The sequence below is a fragment of the Nannobrachium achirus genome, assembly GCF_963921795.1.
Source record: "Nannobrachium achirus genome assembly, chromosome: 5".
NCBI lineage: Eukaryota > Metazoa > Chordata > Actinopteri > Myctophiformes > Myctophidae > Nannobrachium > Nannobrachium achirus.
In genome coordinates this window covers 64,799,403-64,820,642 of record NC_137814.1, presented here as the reverse complement: position 1 = coordinate 64,820,642, position 21,240 = coordinate 64,799,403, and the positions used below count along the sequence as shown (strand labels likewise).

General features: G+C 43.1%; 1 protein-coding gene across 1 annotated transcript in view; it reads right to left on the bottom strand.

Moving 5' to 3' along the window:
• Positions 1-21,240, bottom strand: part of LOC308285263 (uncharacterized protein) — a 734,101-nt gene that overhangs the window by 6,701 nt on the left and 706,160 nt on the right. The window contains exons 31-43 of the mRNA XM_080725980.1: positions 17,690-17,995; positions 17,296-17,541; positions 16,797-17,099; positions 16,364-16,672; positions 14,522-14,596; positions 13,465-13,782; positions 12,827-13,132; positions 10,344-10,640; positions 8,006-8,308; positions 7,595-7,918; positions 4,860-5,165; positions 661-957; positions 95-400 (exon numbers count right to left, since the gene is read on the bottom strand). Of these exons, the coding sequence (XP_080582106.1) occupies positions 95-400; positions 661-957; positions 4,860-5,165; positions 7,595-7,918; positions 8,006-8,308; positions 10,344-10,640; positions 12,827-13,132; positions 13,465-13,782; positions 14,522-14,596; positions 16,364-16,672; positions 16,797-17,099; positions 17,296-17,541; positions 17,690-17,995 (3,696 nt within the window). The remainder of the gene's footprint in view (positions 1-94; positions 401-660; positions 958-4,859; positions 5,166-7,594; positions 7,919-8,005; positions 8,309-10,343; positions 10,641-12,826; positions 13,133-13,464; positions 13,783-14,521; positions 14,597-16,363; positions 16,673-16,796; positions 17,100-17,295; positions 17,542-17,689; positions 17,996-21,240) is intronic.

Genomic DNA, 21,240 nt, shown 5'->3' with positions numbered 1-21,240 from the left:
GTAAAACATTTGAGTACTTTTTCTACCATTGGCAATACGCCACTGGTAGTTTCCGACTGGCAAAAATTATCTTCAAGCTCTTTGTTTCTTTTACCTGAACAGGTGAGTCCAACAGCCTTGTCAGGTGAGCAGGTGTTTCTAGTTGAGTCTGAGGTTCTGCAGTCCAGGAGAACAGACTCACTGCCTTCACACTGGAACTCTTTGGTAAACACTGGATCATTCACTTTTCCATAGAGCGCCCCCTGGAGGACTGAAGGAGCACCACAGCCAAGCTCCCTACAGACCACCTCTGCATCCTGCTGGTCAAAGTCACCTTCACACACTGAGACCCACGACTGATCAGACTTCACCTCCACTCTGCCTGAACACAAACTGGTCCCATTCACCAACCTCACTGACTCTGGAGAGAGAAAAATAAATCACCCATAAGCATAAGGAGAGTTTGAGAACAACAAAAACACAGTTGCAAAGTTACAAAGCCCAATTTATGTGTTACTTTTTTTTTAATTGCGTGTCTTTTTTGTCCGTTTTGAGAAATACATCTTGTTTCCCGAGCATTAAGTCAGAAAGTGAGAATCGCACTGATGGCAGGTCAGAAATGACAGACAGACAGACAGACAGACAGACAGACAGACAGACAGACAGACAGTGATACAGTACCTGAACAGGTCACCTGCAGTCTTCTACCGGTAGAACGAAGCCCCTTTGTTCCACCACACTCACTAAGTGAAGACTCAGAGCCATCGCAAGAAAACGTCATCTCCCATACAGGTAGCTGTATGGGACCGAGTGGTTCTTTTGCTGAAACAACAGTGCCACAGTCCAGCTGTCTACACACTACAGCTGCTGTCTTCTGGTTCCAGCTGGGCCATCCATACACTGGTCTCCACTCTCCCTGGTGTTTCATCTCCAGTGTGCCAGTACAGTGACTGGTTCCTCCCACCAACCTGACTGACTCTGTACAGAGCCAAGAGATAAGCAAGGCTTTGTCACACCAAAAATTGTCAGAATGAAACGTGTTTGTGTCCGAGCTGGATTGGAAGCTTCAAGCTCGATCCATTCTTCATCGCACGCCGGTGTCACGCGCCAAAAAACAGCCGACCTACAAGCTCACAACACCACGTGGATAATGACATATTGTAAGCTTGTAGGTCTGATTTTCGGGATGCGCCATGTGACAGAGCATAATCTAGGCTCAAGGCTGACGCATACTTCAAACAAAGAAAAAACAATCCAGCTTGTAGAAGCCAAAGTTTTTTTTTTTTTCTTCTTCTTCCAATTAGATTGTTTTCTATTCCTTTGTTAAGACTCTACTAGCCAGGGACCCACAAGCCCAGAATGGGAGAGGACCTGTGATGTCATGCCATACTTTTTATTTCTGTTTTATCTATTCGTTTGGTCATTAGGTCCACAGAATGAGAGGCCTGCTCTGCCGGAATCATCACGAAAAAAAGTTATGGCCATTTGTATACGTGGGTCAGTGACGTGACGCCCCAAAAAATGTGTTTTTAAAAAAACTTTAAATTGCAGGCATAAAAGTTATTTACTTTTGTTCTACTCACTCTCAACCTTATGGAAATACATTTTGTTTTTAGATATTTTATTGGAATCAGACTTTATTCAGCAGTTTGTTGTACTTGTGCCTAAAATCGTCATATGGTGTGACATGAAAATAATTGTTCATAAAATGAAAATGGAGTACATCTTTCTTAAGTTACTCACTTTATCAAAGTCCTTTATCATAACTAACCAGTGATCCACTATAGTTTTTTGAAAATTAATTATATCTGTATATTTTTTTCATAATCGACACTCTGTGTGAGGCCCATGTTCATGATCTTACAACATATTTTAAATGTATTCTGTCAAAACTTTCTCTAAAATTACACAAATATTTGTGACTCTTCCTGATAATATTCTCTATGTAATCCATGAACATTTTTTTGGTTTAATCATTAATAAAGGTATGATTTCTCACTATTTGGAATGTCACACCAAATGATTTAGTGTCACACCGTATGATCATATCTTCATGTGTCAAAGCAAACTGTGTTTTAACCTACCTATTAGTGAGTACTGAACTGAACTACTGATTGATTAAACAATTACCCAGGATAACATGGCCTTAATATTTCTGAACAGGATATTATTGTAGGGCTTTAACATGGGATAAGAAAGAATTGTAGTAGTAGATGGATGATGAGGATGTGCACAGGAATGCTACGCACACCTAAGTCTTCTGCCGGCCCACGGCAGAAGGATCCTAAAGGGACAATAAGGCGCATAGCCACACTTGGAGCCAAGGCATTGAAGGCAACATTTTATTAACACCAATTAGTGGAAACAGAACTCAGCATTCAGGTAAATTGCTTTTTTCCGAAGTCTCCTGAACTTGAACACAGCATTTTGTGTTGAACAAATGTAATTAGGAATCATGACATTACACCACATCTCCACTAGCTAAAGAGTGCTGGGTTGCGCAACTCCGAAAATAGCTGATCTACAAGCTCTCGCAGCACAACGTGTTGAGAGCTTGTAGATCAGCTATTTTCGCTAGTTTTGTCTCGGGTCCTACCTTAACACTGTCCACTGTCCAGTCCAGTGAGTGAAAGTACAAAAGTATTAGATCAGATTAGATTATACATTTAGACTGTATTGTACATCAGCCAGTCGTATTTGGTGAGGGTAGCAAACCGGCTGCCTTGTTGCGGTTCTGCTATGCCACAGACAACCTCCTGCTCTTCGTAGAAAATGCAGTCTCGCCCCTTTGGCTCCTCTCTCCTTGCTGGGTCATTGTTTAGTTTCTCCCTGTACTTTCTCGTTCTCTCAGCACTTGTCATTTTCCAGCTGACAAAAGAAAATGCAATGTATAGTTTAAGACAAAGAGAAAATATTGTTTAGATTGAAACAATATGTTAAGGTTTCTGTGAAGGGGTTTCTGCTCTGTCTGGTGAATTTGAAGTATCACTGAATGAAGCTAAATTACATTTTATGTAAAAATGTTTAAAACAAATGTTTAAATGTACAAAAGAAACATGGAACTTTGTTATTTGTTGTTATATCTGTAGTTAAATACAGTATAAATCATATGGTGTGACAGTCAAGTCATATGGTGTGACAAGCAGACATGTCACACCATATGATTAAGTGTCACACCATATTACTGTTTTCTCCATTTAGGTTTACCTTGAGGCTACTATGTACACATTAGCATGCTAACAGCATGCTAGCTATAACAAAGCAGCCTAGATCTACATGGAAATATGACCAAAACTTCAAATAACTTAAGCTTTTTTTAAAGAAAAGGTGTCACACCAAAAGACATCCAGAATGGTGAGTTTGTCAACGTTTCAACAAGATGGCATTTCATGAAAATGTTAAAATCATAACTCACCTCAGACACCTGTCTTGCAGTTGTGCTGGGAGTGCTGAATAGCCTTACAGAAGAAGGACCTCTCTAGCCAATAGGTGTCCAAATAATTGCCTGTTTAATTTTTCCAAACTAGTGTCACACCAAATGATTTTGGGTTGGGGGACAAAATGTTTTTGATCAGAAATGACTGAAAACATTATGCTTTGACTTTGAAAAGATATAGGCTCAAAATAGACATTTTTTTTAGCCTAAATTCATTTTCAAATGATTTTTAGCAATTCTTTTTCTTAGTTTTATTCAAGTTCCCACTTTGAGAAACAAGGTCAGGACAGTCACACCATATGAGTTTTGCCATGTTTGGTTGAAGATTCTGAAGAAATGAGGAATGAAATGTTTTAATCTTGAGTAAGTTCACATAAAGCTTAATGTCCTGCACAATATTCAGAAGGTTTTTGACAAATATATTTTTTATTTATACATGTTTGACACCGAGGACAGCGAAAACGTTACGTCACGTCACCCACCCACATTCACTGTCCCATCGACTTCACTATACAGGAAAGGAATACAAAAAATAAATGTGCTTTAAATTAAGTAGCATGTGAGGGGTTAAACTAGGGGTTCTTCATTATTCTGAATCCATTGCAACCATTTTTCTTTTTTTGCATGAAAAACATTCCTGGGGCAAAATATCGGCCCCTCAAAACTGTGAAAATGTATGATTTTTTGATGACTCATAACTTTTTACAATTTCGGGGGGCCAACATTTTGCCCAAGGAATGTTTTTCATGCAAAACAAATGCTTGCAATGGATTCAGAATCATGAAGAACCCCTAGTTTGACCCCTCACATGCTACTTAAAGCACAGTTATTTTTTTGTATTATTTTCCTGTATAGTGAAGTCGATGGGACAGTGAATATACAAATGGCCATAACCTTTTTTTGCGATGTTTCCGGCAGAGCAGGCCTCTCATTCCGTGGACTTTAATGACCAAACTAATAGATAAAACAGAAATAAAAAGTACAGCATGACATCAAAGGTTAAACCCTATTCATTGAGCTTTTGGGCTTGTGGGTCCCTGACTACTACCCATTAACTATGGATTATGGAATATGGATGTCTGACCAATCACACACATGATCATCTGTGGTGATGTTAGACTATTTAAAACATTTAATGTGCAAGAAATGCAGAAAAATAACTTCAGCAAGGGACGGTAAACATAAATGCACGCTAAACATTGTGAACATAGATTGAGAGGTAATCCAACACAAAGCATTTTATGTTCTTGTTACATTTTAGTCAAGTTGCATTTGGTGCTGGTTTATTTGAATATATTGATTCATGAATACATAATTGCTTTCATCAGGACACGCCTGGGTGTATTTTGCTAAGAGATACTATATATATAGGCATATATATATATATATATATATATATATATATATATATATAATCCAAACAAATATATAGTTTGTCTTTTACCTGAGCATGTGAGTCCAACAGCCTTATCAGGTGAGCAGGTGTTTCTAGTAGAGTCGGAGGTTCTACAGTCCATGAGAACAGACTCACTGCCTTCACACTGAAACTCTTTGGTCCACATTGGAGCCTTCCCTTCTCCATAGAGCGCCCCCTGGAGGACTGAAGGAGACCCACAGCCTAGCTGCCTACAGACCACCTCTGCATCCTGCTGGTCAAAGTCACCTTCACACACTGAGACCCATGACTGATCAGACTTCACCTCCACTCTGCCTGAACACACACTATTCCCATTCACCAACCTCACTGACTCTGCAGAGAGAGAGAGAGAGAGAGAGAGAGACCAACAATTTAAGCAAACAAATCTTCCATTTCTTCCATTTGTAAATATATATTAAAGGGATATTTCCGTAAATAGTTCCGTAATTTTATCGTCTAATCAGGGTTTTGGGAACACCCTGGACAGTTTTTGAGTTGCTTGATTCAGTATACAGTATATATATCAGTGATGTCATTACGTATGCGTCCGTTCACGTTGCCTAGAGATGCATTCACGTCATGGTCCTGGGGTCCCGGGGACACGCCTCCATTGGAGTCCACGTTAAAATAATTTACCGCGTCGCGATAAGCAAACATATTCCTATCATCTGCCAAAAATTCTCTGCTCCACAGCCAGACTGCCTGAGTTAATACATCCCCGTACAGCACAGCAGGTCTGGCTTTGAAACAAGCAGATCTAGAAGCTCTCAACACTTTGCGTACGCGACGCATTCTGAGCTTGTAGATCTGTGCAGTGTTGGATTACTGTAGTAACGGTACAGACAGCGACGTCAGGGCCGTAGTGCATCTGATCAGTGCTCTAGACGAGCTCTCTTGAATGCGCCTCTCTCCACTCGCGCGCAGGCTTTTTGCGGCTTTTACCGTGATTTTAGTTGGTTTTGGGACGGTTTGGGGCTGGTTTGGGTCCAATCCCTCCATTTCGGCGCCCCCTCTAGGATGGAGCTCTAGGCGGCCGCCTATACCGCCTATTGCTAAAAACATCCCTGAGCAACGTGGTGGAAAAAATACACAATTTTCTAAGTCGACAATCCCATCCTCGGCTAGCGCTAGTTTCATTTTTGGGTTTAGTCCTCGCACTCCGCCCGTATGAATAAAAAAGAAACTGCCACAAGATATGTATAAACATACCTGTGTCGTGTGCATTAGAGCTGGGATCGGGCCCATTTTTTCAGTCCGTTCCGAACCCGTGTCCGAGTTTTTATCGAATCGACGTCCGAGCATTAATCATTAAAATGCGTCCGACCCGCGCCGAGGCCCGAACCTTATGTTTCCAACGCTTTTTCCCCTCCTTTCTTTTTCTTTGAGGAAGCCACTGATTTACACTCACTAGCAAACTTGTTCTAATGTGCAGTGCATGCAGCGTGCCTGCTTGTTACCCTTAATGTGAATATTAAGCCACACTGTGGCTTGTGAAAGTGTTTAAATAGTAGGCTATGTCGATTATTAAATAATACAAATAATAACGTGCGCTGCGCTGCGCTGCGCTGGACGTCTGACTGCAAGTTTCTGCGCCTGGAAAATAGAAGATCTACAAGCTCACAACGTGTCGCGTTGAAAATCCATTTTAACCACGTTAGATTCATCAAAAAACACCCATTCTTTTTTCTGGTGAATCCTGATGCCCTTCTAATACAGTATGTGAGCTGGCCGTGTTGTTGCTGAGATAACCTTTTTCATTTATTTGTAATCATTTTTTGGGAATAAAAAAAAAATACAAAAAATAAAAATACAAGACAAAATGATAAAAATAAATAATTAAAAGGTTAAAAAAAAATACAGACAGCTCACATATTAAGATTGCGTCAAGATTCACCAGAAAAAAGGACAGGTGTTTTTGATGAATCTATCATAGAAGTAATTTTACCTCATGAAAGGGTTAAGTTGCACAGAGCGCCGGCAATTTTCTCCATTCACAGTCACTCTCTTATTTTGAAGGCCGGAAGTAGATCGAGCTCACAATCCCGATGTTCAAGATTCACCCGTTACTATTTCCGTTCCAGAGTGTAAACAAAGATCTAAGATGGATGCCCTCATGCTTGTGCTAAACATGCCATCCTTGGCATCAAAAGTATTTTTTCTAGTAAATGGACTCTAAAGATCAGAAAATCCATAGTTTTCTATGGGACGGGAGCACTTAGCGTGCACACGGACGACCGGACGTGCGATGGAAACGAATCGCGGACTTCACCAGTGCCACAGTGATAGCCGGACCGAAGGTGAGCCCACGCCAGCTTTGCTGTATAGTATATTTCGCGCAACATTGCGGGATCAGCACTCCGGACACGGTTTAATATTTCATTGCGGGATCAGCACTAAACGATATGGATTTTGAACTTACAATAGGTTTGTATAGGGAAGGGGCGTGTCTGATAAAAAAATGTAATATCAAATATTTAAATACTGAATCAAGAAACTCAAAAAAACTGTCCAGGGTGTTCCCAAAACCCTGATTAGATGATAAAATTACCAAAATTGTATTTATTTTTTTGACAGTGAAATATCCCTCCTTTAAGCATCATGTTTCTCCGTTTACAGAGCAGAAATACAGATAGAATCAAGCAGACAACAGGCCAGACAAACAGACAGACAGACAGACAGACATACTTGAAAGGTGAAACGATAATTAGATGAAATAAGATACTCAGTATGGCTGTCATTGCTGAAGTCACTGTGTGTGTTACCTGAACAGGTCACCTTCAGTAGCTCAGGGGAGAATGGAGCTGTATCAAATATTGCTGTTCCACACTCCCTCAGTGAAGACTCAGACCCATCACAAAGAGAACTAATGCGCCACACAGGTCTATGTGGTCTTACATGGTCAGAATCTCTTTCTACTGAAACAGCAGAGCCACAGTCCAGCTGTCTACACACTACAGCTGCAGTTATGGCTGCAGAGTTGTGTTTCAAGTGGGAATAGTAAATGGGTTTCCACTGTCCCTGGTGTTGCATCTCCAGTCTACCAGTACACTGACTGGTTCCTCCTACTAACCTGACATGACCAGAGTCTGTACAAACAGAGAGTAAGTGGTAAAACTAGTATTACAGCATCATTATAAAATTCAATTCAATGACAATTTCAGTTTGTCTTTTACCTGAACAGGTGAGTCCAACAGCCTTGTCAGGTGAGAAGGCATTTCTGGAGTATGAGGTTCTACAGCGCATGAGAACAGCCTCACTGCCTTCACACTGGAACTCTTTGGCCCACATCTGAGCCTTAACTTCTCCATAAAGTGCCCCCTGGACCACCAAAGGAGGTCCACAACCAAGCTCCCTACAGACCACCTCTGCATCCTGCTGGTCAAAGTCACCTTCACACACTGAGAGCCACGACTGGTCAGACTTCACCTCCACCCTGCCTGAACACAAACTGGTCCCATTCACCAACCTCACCGACTCTGGCACGAGAGAAAGAGAGAGAGAGAGAGAGAGAGAGAGAGAGAGAGAGAGAGAGAGAGAGAGAGAGAGAGAGGGGGGGGGGGGGGGGGGGGGGACAATCACTAGAGGGTCACAGAAAGGGAGTGTTATTTTAATGACAGACAGACAGACAGACAGACAGATGGAATAATATAAATATAATGACATACAATCGTGACTACTAATTGAAGCCGAGGCCGAATTGGGCCAATCCCATGGATGAGCCCTGACAGCACATGGTTGGTGCTACAGACTCCAAATTTCGCACACAGACAGCTCAGACCTTTGCCTACGTTCTTAGCTAGGCCTCGACCCGACCCGATATGCGGTTTTCCGGAACCAACGCGAAAGGTTTGGAATCTCCATATGCGGAGTCCTGACTACTAATTGAAGCCAATGGACGACGAATCCGAATTGGCCCGAATCGCATGGATGAGCCCTGACAGCACATGGTTGGTGCTACAGACTCCAAATTTCGCACACAGACAGCTCAGACCTTTGCCTACGTTCTTAGCTAGGCCTCGACCCGACCCGATACACAGTTTTTCGGATCCGGCACAAAAGGTTTGGAATCTCCGTATGCGGAGATGACTGACATCGGGCTGTTCCGGAGCAAGCGCTGACTCATTGTGACATCACTTAAAGGCTCTGACATCACATACGCTAGATGAGTCAACAAAAAATCTCTCTGAATGGCATAAACTAAAGTCTTTCTTCCTCTCACTTCGAGGTGAGCAAAGTTCAGGGTGCTCTTCAGAGCGGTTGGGTTCAGGGGAATTAGCGGGCTTTGCCTTTAAGAGAACCAGGTGAATAATGTGGATAAGCCCGGGCAGTTCCCTCTCATGAAGCCGAGGCCGAATTGGGCCAATCGCACGAAAGAGCCCTGACAGCACATGATTGGTTCTACAGACTCCAAATTTTGCACGCAGATAGCTCAGATCTTTGCCTACGTTCTTAGCTAGGCCTCGACCCGATATGCGGTTTTCCGGAACCATTTGGAATCTCCATATGCAGAGTCCTGACTACTAATTGAAGCCAATGGACGCTGAATCCCAATTGGCCCGAATCGCATGAAAGAGCCCTGAAAACACATGGTTGGTGCTACAAACTCCAAATTTCGCACGCAGATAGCTCAGACCTTTGCCTACGTTCTTAGCTAGGCCTCGACCCGATCCGATAAACGTTTTTTTTTTATCCGGCGCAAAAGGTTCGGAATTTCTGTATGCAGAGATGATGTCTGACATCGGGCTGTTCCGGAGCAAGCGCTGACTCATTGTGACATCACTTCATAAAAGGCTCTGACATCACGTACGCTATATGAGTCAACAAAAAATCCATATATGGAGATCACATCTCATTAAGTTTGACCTCACAAGCCCCATATTTGGACCTGGACGATAGACCTCATGCTGCTTAGAAACCTGCAAGCAGGTCCCCGCCGCACTCTCAAGAATGGCACCAGAAAGGTGGTAATGCAAATGATGAACAGAGTCATTGAGTGTGAGATTGTAGTAGGCACAAAGAGGAGTGAAACAATCTTCCTACCAAGAATACCTCACTATGACAGAGGTGAGCTTCCCTTCACCTTCATTAGACGACAGTTCCCTATCCGTTTAGCTTTCTCTGTTACCATCAATAAGGGTCAGGGCCAAGAGAATGAACGAGTTGTCATCTACTTGCCTCAACCTGTGTTTGCTCATGGCCAACTCTACACAGCCTTCTCCAAAGGTTGTAAAAGTTTTCATTGTGGATAATGACATGGGCATTACTGACATTGTTTATAGCGAACTCCTTTAGGATAATAAGCATAAAGGGAGATGTCCATATATGGGCATAAATGCACACAGATGGTCAAAACGGGTCCTATGACAACAGGTTAGTATAATGGTCTTTGCATTAAAGGTGGGGCATTCATTCCCTATTTACATCATTCCCGAGCATGCCAGGCGCCAACCTAGACGCTCGGCCGCCGAGCTTCTAGTTAGTGTAATTGTTGAAGTCAATAGTTTGTGTTACCTGAACAGATCACCTTCAGTCTTTCAGTGCCATAATTGTCCTGCGCTGATACACACTCCCTCAGTGAATAATCAGACCCCTCACAGGGAGCTGTAATCTGCCATGAGTCACCTGATGAAGTATCAAATCGTCCTGTTGAAACAACAGAGCCACAGTCCAGCTGTCTACACACTACAGCTGATGTCTTCAGGTTCCACTCAGACCCGACCTGTGCTGGTCTCCACTCTTGCTGTTGTTTTATCTCCAGTGTACCACTACAGCGACTGGTTCCTCCCACCAACCTGACAGTATCAGGCTCTGCACAAAGACAAGAGAGTAAGCATCATGCAGCAATAAGTAAGAGGCAACTGCTTGGCTTAAAGGACCTACACCATGAATTTTCACTTTTTCTATTTTAAAACCTTTTTTTGGGGTCCCACTGGCACCTTCTATCCTCACAAAGTCCTATTTCTGACAATTGTGTCTTTCTCTGGTTTTGGGAAGACAGAGATGAAAAGCTTTCCACGGGTTCTCAGAACAGTGCTGTTCTGAGAGTTGACGAGAGTGACGTCACACTCGTTCCCGTTTAAAAAAAACAAAAAAAACAAACAAAAAAAATATTTAAAAAAAATATATATATATTTTTCCAAAAAACTTTTTTTTTTTCAGTGGAAAAACCCCACTAGATGCGCCCCTGAGCAAACAGAGGCCGTTTTGGTATTGCAGCTGGAGAGCCTCATTATAGTAGAGCTAGAACAAACAAAAGGAATGGTCAGAGTGTTTGTTGAGGGTTAAAACCTGTCTAAGACTCAATTTTGAGCATATATTTATACAAAAAATATAGTTTTAAAAGCATGGTGTAGGCCCTTTAAGGACATTGCATTTGCTAAATAAAATCATGTAGTATACAGGACTTCTACAAGTGACTACTTATCAACATATGCACCTGCAGAAACACAAACGTGCAACTCATTAACTTAAAGAGGACCAGGGGAATCGAACAGCAGAATCTTAAGACCTTGCGCTCCTCCACCTTCCTTGTGGATGCGTCACAGGTGCTCAATAGGGTTTAGGTCGGGAGTACTGTGTACTGCAACAGTATGTCACAGTGCATGTTGCCATTCATGGTTGCCTCAATGAACTGTAGCTTCCCAGTGCCGGCAGCACTCATACAGACCCACAAATGGAATTCATTCGGATCACAGACTGGAATAGAATATACATTTCCATTCCGAGGTGTTTACATGAGCATTTCTATTCTCAATACACTTTTTTAATTACTTGTAACAGAGTATTTCCATATTACAGTATTGATACTTTTACTTAAGTAAAACATTTGAGTACTTTTTTTTCTACCATTTGCGATACCGTCCACCGGTATTCACTTCTCTTGCATCTGCCATGCTCTGCCCTACTTTCGTTCTTATTCATCTCTTTCCGTCTCCATTCGTGTGCGTTTGGGCGTATACTGTAGTATATTCTAATTATTATGAGTGGGAAAGGTCTTGTTCTCCCCGGCAGCAGAGACAGATGAAAGAAACATAAAGGGTCCAGTTTCCCTTGCCAAAAGACAAAGTCTGGTTTATTAACACTCAAGAAGTTACAATCAGTCAACGGGCACAGATTCTCTAAGCTCCGTAGTGGCAGAAGGTTGATCCGAAAAAGGCATGGTTCCTTGCATGCAACACTCTTTTATACCATAATTTGTAACTTGTGTCTACACATGTGCACTTCAGACGCACACTGAGCCGTGCTAATACATGTATCTTATCAATGTGTGTGGAGTGAGTGGCCAGTGCGTGAGTTAGGTAATCAATGTCTAGCAGTCTATACGCGTACATGTTATGCATGAGTAACTGGTGCCGTCTAGTCTGGCATTAGTATATATTTTAGCTGTTTACGTTAAAACAGAGGAAGAGGCCCCACTCCACATGTGTGCACGGGACTCGGACCACATGTGCAGGGACCCTCTCTGATCTCTGCAGGACTCCCAGGTGGGAACCTTGAAATCAACATATGTTATGCACAAGTATCCAGGGGTATTCCTGTCTGAACTGGTGTGTGCGGTCAAGCAGTTTGTGTGTAAGGGTCGATCAGAGGCCCTAAGTTGTCAGTCACTGTCTGCCCTGCGTGCGCCTATTAGTGCATGAGGGTTCATGCGCGTGCGTGCACTAACGCGTGTCTATAGAGTGTCTCCTTCTTGACCTAAGTGCACGAGTCAGAACTGGGGTGTGCGCTTAGTTCCTGTGTGTGGAAGAGGAAATAGGCTACCACTGTTTCCCACAGATAACGATGGCCCTAACTGATGAGACTTCATTACCTTGAAGCCTGATTTGTTTAATAATGTATTTAATTTGTGAAATGGGTTCCGTCAAGGAAAGGGGTTCAAGACTATTATCATATCAACTCTTCTTTTGTTAATAATGGAAAACACAACCATGATACGTTCATACTAAAATTATGAAATAAATGATGATAGCAAGAGTGCAGTTTGTTTCTTTTACCTGAACAGGTGAGTCCAACAGCCTTGTCAGGTGAGCAGGTGTTTCTAGTTGAGTCTGAGGTTCTACAGTCCTGGAGAACGGACTCACTGCCTTCACACTGGAACTCTTTGGTAAACATTGGAGCATTCACTCCTCCATAGAGCGCCCCCTGGAGGACTGAAGGAGCACCACAGCCAAGCTCCCTACAGACCACCTCTGCATCCTGCTGGTCAAAGTCACCTTCACACACTGAGACCCACGACTGATCAGACTTCACCTCCACTCTGCCTGAACACAAACTGGTCCCATTCACCAACCTCACAGACTCTGGAGAGAGAGAAATAAATCACCAATAAGGAGAGTTTGAAAAAAAAAAAAAAAAAAAAAACAGTAGCAAAGTAACAAAGCCCTATTTATATATTACTTTTTATTGCATGTCTTTTTTGTCGGTTTTGAGAAATACATCTTGTTTCCCAAGCATTAAGAAAGTGAGAATCACACTGATGGCAGGTCAGGAAAGATAGATAGATAGATAGATAGATAGATAGATAGATAGATAGATAGATAGATAGATAGATAGATAGATAGATAGATAGATAGATAGATAGATAGATAGATAGATAGATAGATAGATAGATAGATAGATAGTGATACAGTACCTGAACAGGTCACCTGCAGTCTGCTACGGGAACTATCACCGTCAGACGCCACTGTTGCACACTCCGTCAGTGAAGACTCAGATCCAACACAGGAAAGTGTCATATGAATACTTGATTTGTAGTATCGATTCTCGATATGGAAATAACCTCTTTCTCTTGAAACAACGGAGCCACAGTCCAGCTGTCTACAGACTAAGGCTGATGCCCTTAGGTTCCATTCAGCCTTACCGTCCACTGGTCTGTAATCTCCTTCATGATGTATCATTACAACTCCATTACAGTGACTGGTTCCTCCCACCAAACTAACATCACGAGGATCTGTACAGAGAGAAAACAAAATCAGCAAATGGTAAAAAAAAAAAAAAAAACAAGTGTCATGGCCCCTTGGCCTGTGTTAGCCAGCTGCGTCTCAAGTCCTTAAATCCAATCCTATTTCGTATTTCCTTGCTTGTATGTTAGTCCCTCCCATTGAGGAAATGGAGAAGAGGAGACGTCCCATTGGCCATTTCTGATGACAACATCACAGGTGATAGGCCAACTCCCAGTGGGCGGGACTAACAGAGAAGGAAATAGGAAACAAGTGAAGGAAATAGGAATAATTTAAGGACTTGAGACGTATGGTGGATCCCTGTACTGAATGTATGGTGGATCCCTGTACTTGTGCTTCTCCCCACAAAGCCATGGGTGTCGGCCAAAGAGGTGGATGATTAGGGCATTGGGAGCACCTGGCCAGTACTCCCTGGAGCCCTATAAAAGCCTGCATGCCACCCTCATTCTGCTTCTCCCTCTACAGCTGACAGTACCCTTTTGTTTCAGTTTCCTTATGCTTTAGTTTATACACCTTAGAACACCCCACACTACATTTACCACACATCCATGCATTGCTGACACCACTGATTACTGACTTACACACCTCAAACTCTTGTAAATATGATTTAAGACCTTTGTTAATAAATTATTGTTATCTTTTAAAAACCCACTACCATGTGTCCTCCTCAGTTTGTCATGGCCTAAGAGCCAGGTTGTGACAACAAGCCAAACCAAAACTGTATTTTACCCGAGCAGATGAGTCCAACGCTCTTGTCAGGTGAGAAGGTTGTCATAGTCGAATCAATGAGAACAGACTCATTGCCTTTACAGAGACAGAGACAGACAGAGGGTTTAGGTCAAGTTTGATCATCATCATCATTTTCCTTATCATTGCATGTTTATAGAACCCTAACACACACACACACACACACACACACACACACACACACACACACACACACACACACACACACACACACACACACACACACACACACACACACACACACACACACACACACACACACACACACACACACACACACACACCTCTCTTGATGTACCTTACTATTTACTGTACTCTGTTCTTGTTTCTTTTATTTTTATTTCTTACTTCTCTAACTTTGTAAATAACCTTATTCTGCTGTGCTGCCTCTGGGCAACTGATTTTCCCCCTTGGGATAATAAAGGTATCTATCTACACACACACACACACACACACACACACACACACACACACACACACACACACACACACACACACACACACACACACACACACACACACACACACACACACACACACACACACACACACACACACACACACACAGTAGCCTACTGTAGAAGTGTAGGCAGTAGGGGTGTAACGATACATTTTAACAACGATACAATACGCATCACGATACATGGTTGACAATACGATATGGATGACATTGGTTCATTCATGGTGATACGATTCGATTCAATGATTTAAAATGGATATAGTAACTATTTAGCAAAGAAATTAAATCTGTGAGAAATGTCACAATAGTGCATGTTTTTAACTTATTAAGTGCCGATCCCGCGAACACTCGCGAAATATTAAAAGGTATCCTGAGTGCCGATCGCGGGATGACTCGCAAAATATACTGTATATACAGTAAAGCTGATTCATCATCGCGCATCCACATCCACGTAATTAAACCTCTTTTTCATTGTTTTTCTTTATTCTTAAAATTGCTAAATACAAGGCACACATACATAGTTTCCATACAATCAATTATTTGCCCTGCAAAACGATTCGATGCAGATTATCTGCATTTCGTTGCGTTTTGGAAATCCGAAATCCGGAGGCCAGGGAGAGAGAGAAGAAAGAGAGAGAGAGAGCAAGGGACTCAGTGGCAACAGTTGCGAGAAAAAAAAATCAACCCTGGTCCGAAAATAAATACGAAACGGCCGGCATTGTGCAAACGTGATTTAAAGTTGTACCATGTAACTTTTTTTATAAAACAAATCTTAAAATTGTCCTAACTGTTAAATCGCTAAAGTTTTAGAACACCCACTCCGTTATTTTCAGCTTCTGAAGCCTTCTCTTTATATGTTTTCTATGATCCTGGCCGTGGACCGGATTTCGCGCCAAAATGACGTAATCTGCATCATCTGTATACGTTGTGTATACGTTGCCCAATCACATCGCCGATCATGCACACATGGTACACTACCGGCCAATCACAGCTTATCTGCTCTGGTCTCCAGGAAGCGCCTCCGCTTGGCTACAGTGTTTACCATGGTGAAGGATTTTAACCTCTTAATTTACAAATCCTGGCCAGAAAATTACGTTCTACCATGCGTTCTACCCCTCCACGGATTACTATCGGTCGCGGTGGTTTGCGGCGCCGCTCCGGTGGTCCGTGGCGGTGGTCCGCGACGACTCCGGCCGAAAAACGGCCGAAAAAAGCAATACCGCTACTGACCACTAGTTGAACTTACACAGTATAGCTTTAAGGTGAGGTTGATATTTTTATTCACGTGCTCCGAGATTCGCTCCGATATTTAGCCCGAAAAACACAGCAGTGTGCAAAGACCTTAACTGTCATTTTTGTTTTACCTGAACAGATCACCTCCAGTGCATAGGAAGTATAGGACATATAGTAATGATCAGATTCTTGTTTCATGCAATCCCACAGTGAAGACTCTGATCCATTACACGAAGATGTAATGTTCCATGCAGGATCTCTTGAAACACAATTAAATTTGTATGAAACAGCAGAGCCACAGTCAAGCTGTCTACACAATACAGCTGATAACTTTAGGTTCCAGTGGTCATCATCTGCTAGTCTCCACTCTCCCCGGTGTTTTATTTCCATTCTACCAGTACAGTGATTGGTTCCTCCCACCAACCTGACATGTTTCAACTCTGTACAGAGAGAAGAGAGTAAACGGTTCAAAAAGTAATTAATCACATAATCAAGCAAGCAATTCATTTCATTAATTAATTATGATGAAATAAGAACCCAAAGTAAAGCTATAGTTTCTTTGACCTGAGCAAGTGAGTCCAACAGCCTTGTCAGGTGAGCAGGTGTTTCTTGAGTCTGAGGTTCTACAGTCCAGGAGAACAGACTCACTGCCTTCACACTGGAACTCTTTGGTCCACATTGGAGCCTTCACTCGTCCATAGAGCGCCCCCTGGAGGACTGAAGGAGCCCCACAGCCAAGCTCCCTACAGACCACCTCTGCATCCTGCTGGTCAAAGTCACCTTCACACACTGAGACCCAGGACCGATCAGACTTCACCTCCACTCTGCCTGAACACAAACTGGTCCCATTCACCAACCTCACTGACTCTGGAGAGAGAGAGAGAGAGAGAGAGAGAGAGAGAGAGAGAGAGAGAGAGAGAGAGAGAGAAGACATAAGACATCATCATCATCACCAGTCCATACCTGACAGTACATACACTACTAACAGTCTCTGTCATCTGAAATAATAAAGGCAGGCAGGCAGGGTAAATATTTCTGGCATTGACTAAGTCAGTTGTGTTACCTGAACAGATGACATCCAGTCTTGCAGTTATCGTTTCAGGATAAGCCTCTATTCCACACTCTGTCAGGGAAGACTCAGTCCCATTACAGGGAGATCCAATACGCCATACATATTTGTAACTAGAAGCATAACTTGTTTGTGTTGAAACAGCAGAGCCACAGTGCAGCTGCCTACACAGTACGGTTGATGCCTCCTGGTTCCAATAGTCACTAACTACTGGCCCCTCCACTCTCGCTGGTGTTTCATCTGCAGTGTTCCAGAACAGTGACTGCTTCCATCCACCAACCTGACATCATCCTCTGTACAGAGACAAGAGAGTGAGCAGTAAAAAAAGATGAAAATTCAAATACCTTAAGAAATCTATTTAATTCTATAGTTTATCTTTATCTTTTACCTGAGCAAGTGAGTCCAGTTGCCATATCAGATGAGCAAATGTTTTTAATCAAGTCTGAGGTTCTACAGTTCAGGAGAACAGACTCGTTGCCTTCACACTGGAACTCTTTGGTCCACATTGGAAGCTTCCCTTCTCCATAGAGCGCCCCCTGGAGGACTGAAGGAGGCCCGCAGCCAAGCTGCCTACAGACCACCTCTGCATCCTGCTGGTCAAAGTCACCTTCACACACTGAGACCCACGACTGATCAGACTTCACCTCCACTCTGCCTGAACACAAACTGGTCCCATTCACCAACCTCACTGACTCTGAAAGAGAGAGAGAGAGAGAGAGAGAGAGAGAGAGAGAGAGAGAGAGAGAGAGAGAGAGAGAGAGAGAGATACTAAAGTTACACAAGGAAATCCATCATGAGTCCACATCTGAAGACAGACACAAAGATTACTGGCATTTACAAAGTCAGATGTGTTACCTGAACAGATCACGCCCAGTCTTTCAGTTCCAGTGATGTCAGGCTTATAACTCTCTATTCCACACTCTGTCAGTGAAGACTCAGTCCCACCACAGGGAGATCCAATTCGCCATACATGTTTGGATTTGAAAGCATAAGTTTTGTGTATTGAAACAGCAGAGCCACAGTCCAGCTGCTTACACACTACGTTTGATGCGTCCAGGTTCCAATTCTTACTCTCTGCTGGTCTCCACTCTCCTTGGTGTTTCATCTGCAGTGTTCCAGAACAGTGACTGCTTCCACCCACCAACCTGACATCATAAGATTCTGTACAGAGACAAGAGAGTGATAAGTAAGGGGGGGCAATGACTCCCAGAAAGCCTCCGTGTCCGTTTCGATCGGGGAATCATTCGTAATGGAGATAAATGACTACTTGAAAAATCTCTGTCAGCCTGGGACTGTTTTATTTACTCTTGTCAGTAATTGAGTTAAGAGAAAAAATGTCTTTAGTTGGTATTTTACCTGAGCAGGTTAGTCCAATTGCCGTGTTAGATGAGCAGGTGTTTCTAGTCGAGTCTGTGGTTCTACAGTCCAGGAGAGCAGACTCACTGTCTTCACACTGGAACTCTTTGGTCCACAAGGGAGCCTTCCCTTCTCCATAGAGCGCCCCCTGGAGGACTGAAGGAGCACCACAGCCAAGCTCTCTACAGACCACCTCTGCATCCTGCTGGTCAAAGTCACCTTCACACACTGAGACCCACGACTGATCGGACTTCACCTCCACTCTGCCTGAACACAAACTGGTCCCATTCACCAACCTCACTGACTCTGGGGGGAGAGAGAGGGAGAGAGAGAGAGAGAGAGAGAGAGAGAGAGAGAGAGAGAGAGAGAGAGAGAGAAAGAGAGAGAGAGAGAGAGAGTTTAAAGGTACGGAAGGAAATGTATCATCATCATCATCATCATCATCATCATCATCAGTCCCCACAGGCCTTCTAGCTCTGAGGTGACAGCGCTACCGACTGCGCCTGTGTGCCCCTGAGAATATATCTCAAAGTCAGTTGTGTTACCTGAACAGATCACGTCCAGTCTAACATTGTCAGTGTCAGACACCATTTTAAAGTCCATTGTTGAACACTCTGTCAGCAAAGACTCAGTCCCATCACAAGGGAATCTGTGAATACGCCATACATGTTGGTAATTCTCAGCAGAACTTGTTTGTTTTGAAACAGCAGAGCCACAGTCCAGCAGCCTACACACTGCGTTCGATGCCTCTGTGTTCCAATAGTCACTAACTACTGGCCTCCACTCTCCTTGGTGTTTCATCTGCAGTGTTCCAGAACAGTGACTGCTTCCACCCACCAACCTGACATCATCAGACTCTGTACAGAGACAAGAGAGTAAGCAGTAAAACATATGAAAAAGAAAATACCGTAAGAAAATCTATAGACCAACTATATACAAAATAGTCTATATTTTGGTCTTTTACCTGAGCAAGTGAGTCCAATTGCCTTGTCAGATGAGCAAATGTTTTTAATTGAGTGTGAGGTTCCACAGTTCACGAGAAAAGACTCATTGCCTAGACACTGGAACTCTTTGGTCCACATTTGAGTATTCCCTTCTCCATAGAGCGCCCCCTGGAGGACTGAAGGAGCCCCACAGTCAAGCTCCCTACAGACCACCTCTGCATCCTGCTGGTCAAAGTCACCTTCACACACTGAGACCCACGACTGATCAGACTTCACCTCCACTCTTCCTGAACACAAACTGGTCCCATTCACCAACCTCACAGACTCTGGAGAGAGAGAGAGAGAGAGAGAGAGAGAGAGAGAGAGAGAGAGAGAGAGTGTAATATATGGTGTTGTGGCTGATATTAACCCCCAATAAGTTAACCAGCCGGCAGGCTAAGCCTGGGAGATAAAAACTGTAATGACGCGCATAACTAAAATCAATCACATGGAAACAATTGCTCATAAGTTTAAAATGATTTACTTAATTTCAGTGACCAATCATTACAAGATACAATTTCCAATAAATTGATTTGCAATAAATATGTCAATTAGTAAGTTTAACAGTGAGTAAATAAGACAATGTGAAAGTGCTATAGTGCGAAAATGCGGTCAACAAAATATGTCCCTCCCAGCTCACCCTGCCTTCCAAATGAACAAACCAGCCATGGATGTGAGCAGGTGAGAGACATCAATTTATAGCCGCTGGAGGCCACCCACAGCGACACACCCATAATGAGGTGCCAATGTGGTGCCTCTCTCAATCACCAATTAATCAACCTATTAAACCAGTGCAAATACCAAATAAACCATGTTTGGCTCCTACATTCCGGCCCCTAATTATGCCTGGGCACTAATTACACATAATAATAATAATATGTAGGAGTCAGACTTTAGCCTTAGCAAAATTCAATAATTCAAAAATAGAAAATCAATTCAATGCAATTCAATTCATTCATATGCATAACTGTCTTCATCAATAGAATCATCTTCATCCATATTCTCCCCTCCTTCTGCAAAGAAGAGAAATAAAGAGAGCAACAGAGAGAGAATAAAGTTTAAAGAGCTCAAGAGCTCCAAACGACAAAGGATTCACAGAGCATGGTTGCTCCAAGTGAGACTTCAAGGCCCCTTTGTCTCCTGAAGTCATGGCAATCTGCATCTCTTCTCCAATTTCTGAAGCTACAGAGGTCTCCATGTCCTCATGCGGTCTCTCATCATCCAGACCAGACTGAACAGGAAGCCTCCTATTCCAAGCCAAAGTCTTCTTGAACCGTTTCGATTCAGGCACAAATGTAGGACCTGACACCCCTCTACGGGACATCTCCACCACTGCAGCTGTGATTTGTTTCGGTTCCTTACCCATCCCAAAAGCACAGTGGGCCTGATGAAGTTCCCGCAGCCAGACTCCTGTCCACTCCTGGGCAGCGCTGGCTGGTAAGGCATCATCCCAGCCCATCTGACCTCTGTACAGGTAACGTAAAACCGGCTCTGCATTAGGCACCACAGGTGCAAGGAATCCCATGGCAGAGTTTATGGAGCTCACAGTGGATACGTTCCCTCTCCTTGTCTGAGTCCGCACACGCTTTTCAGGCTGAAT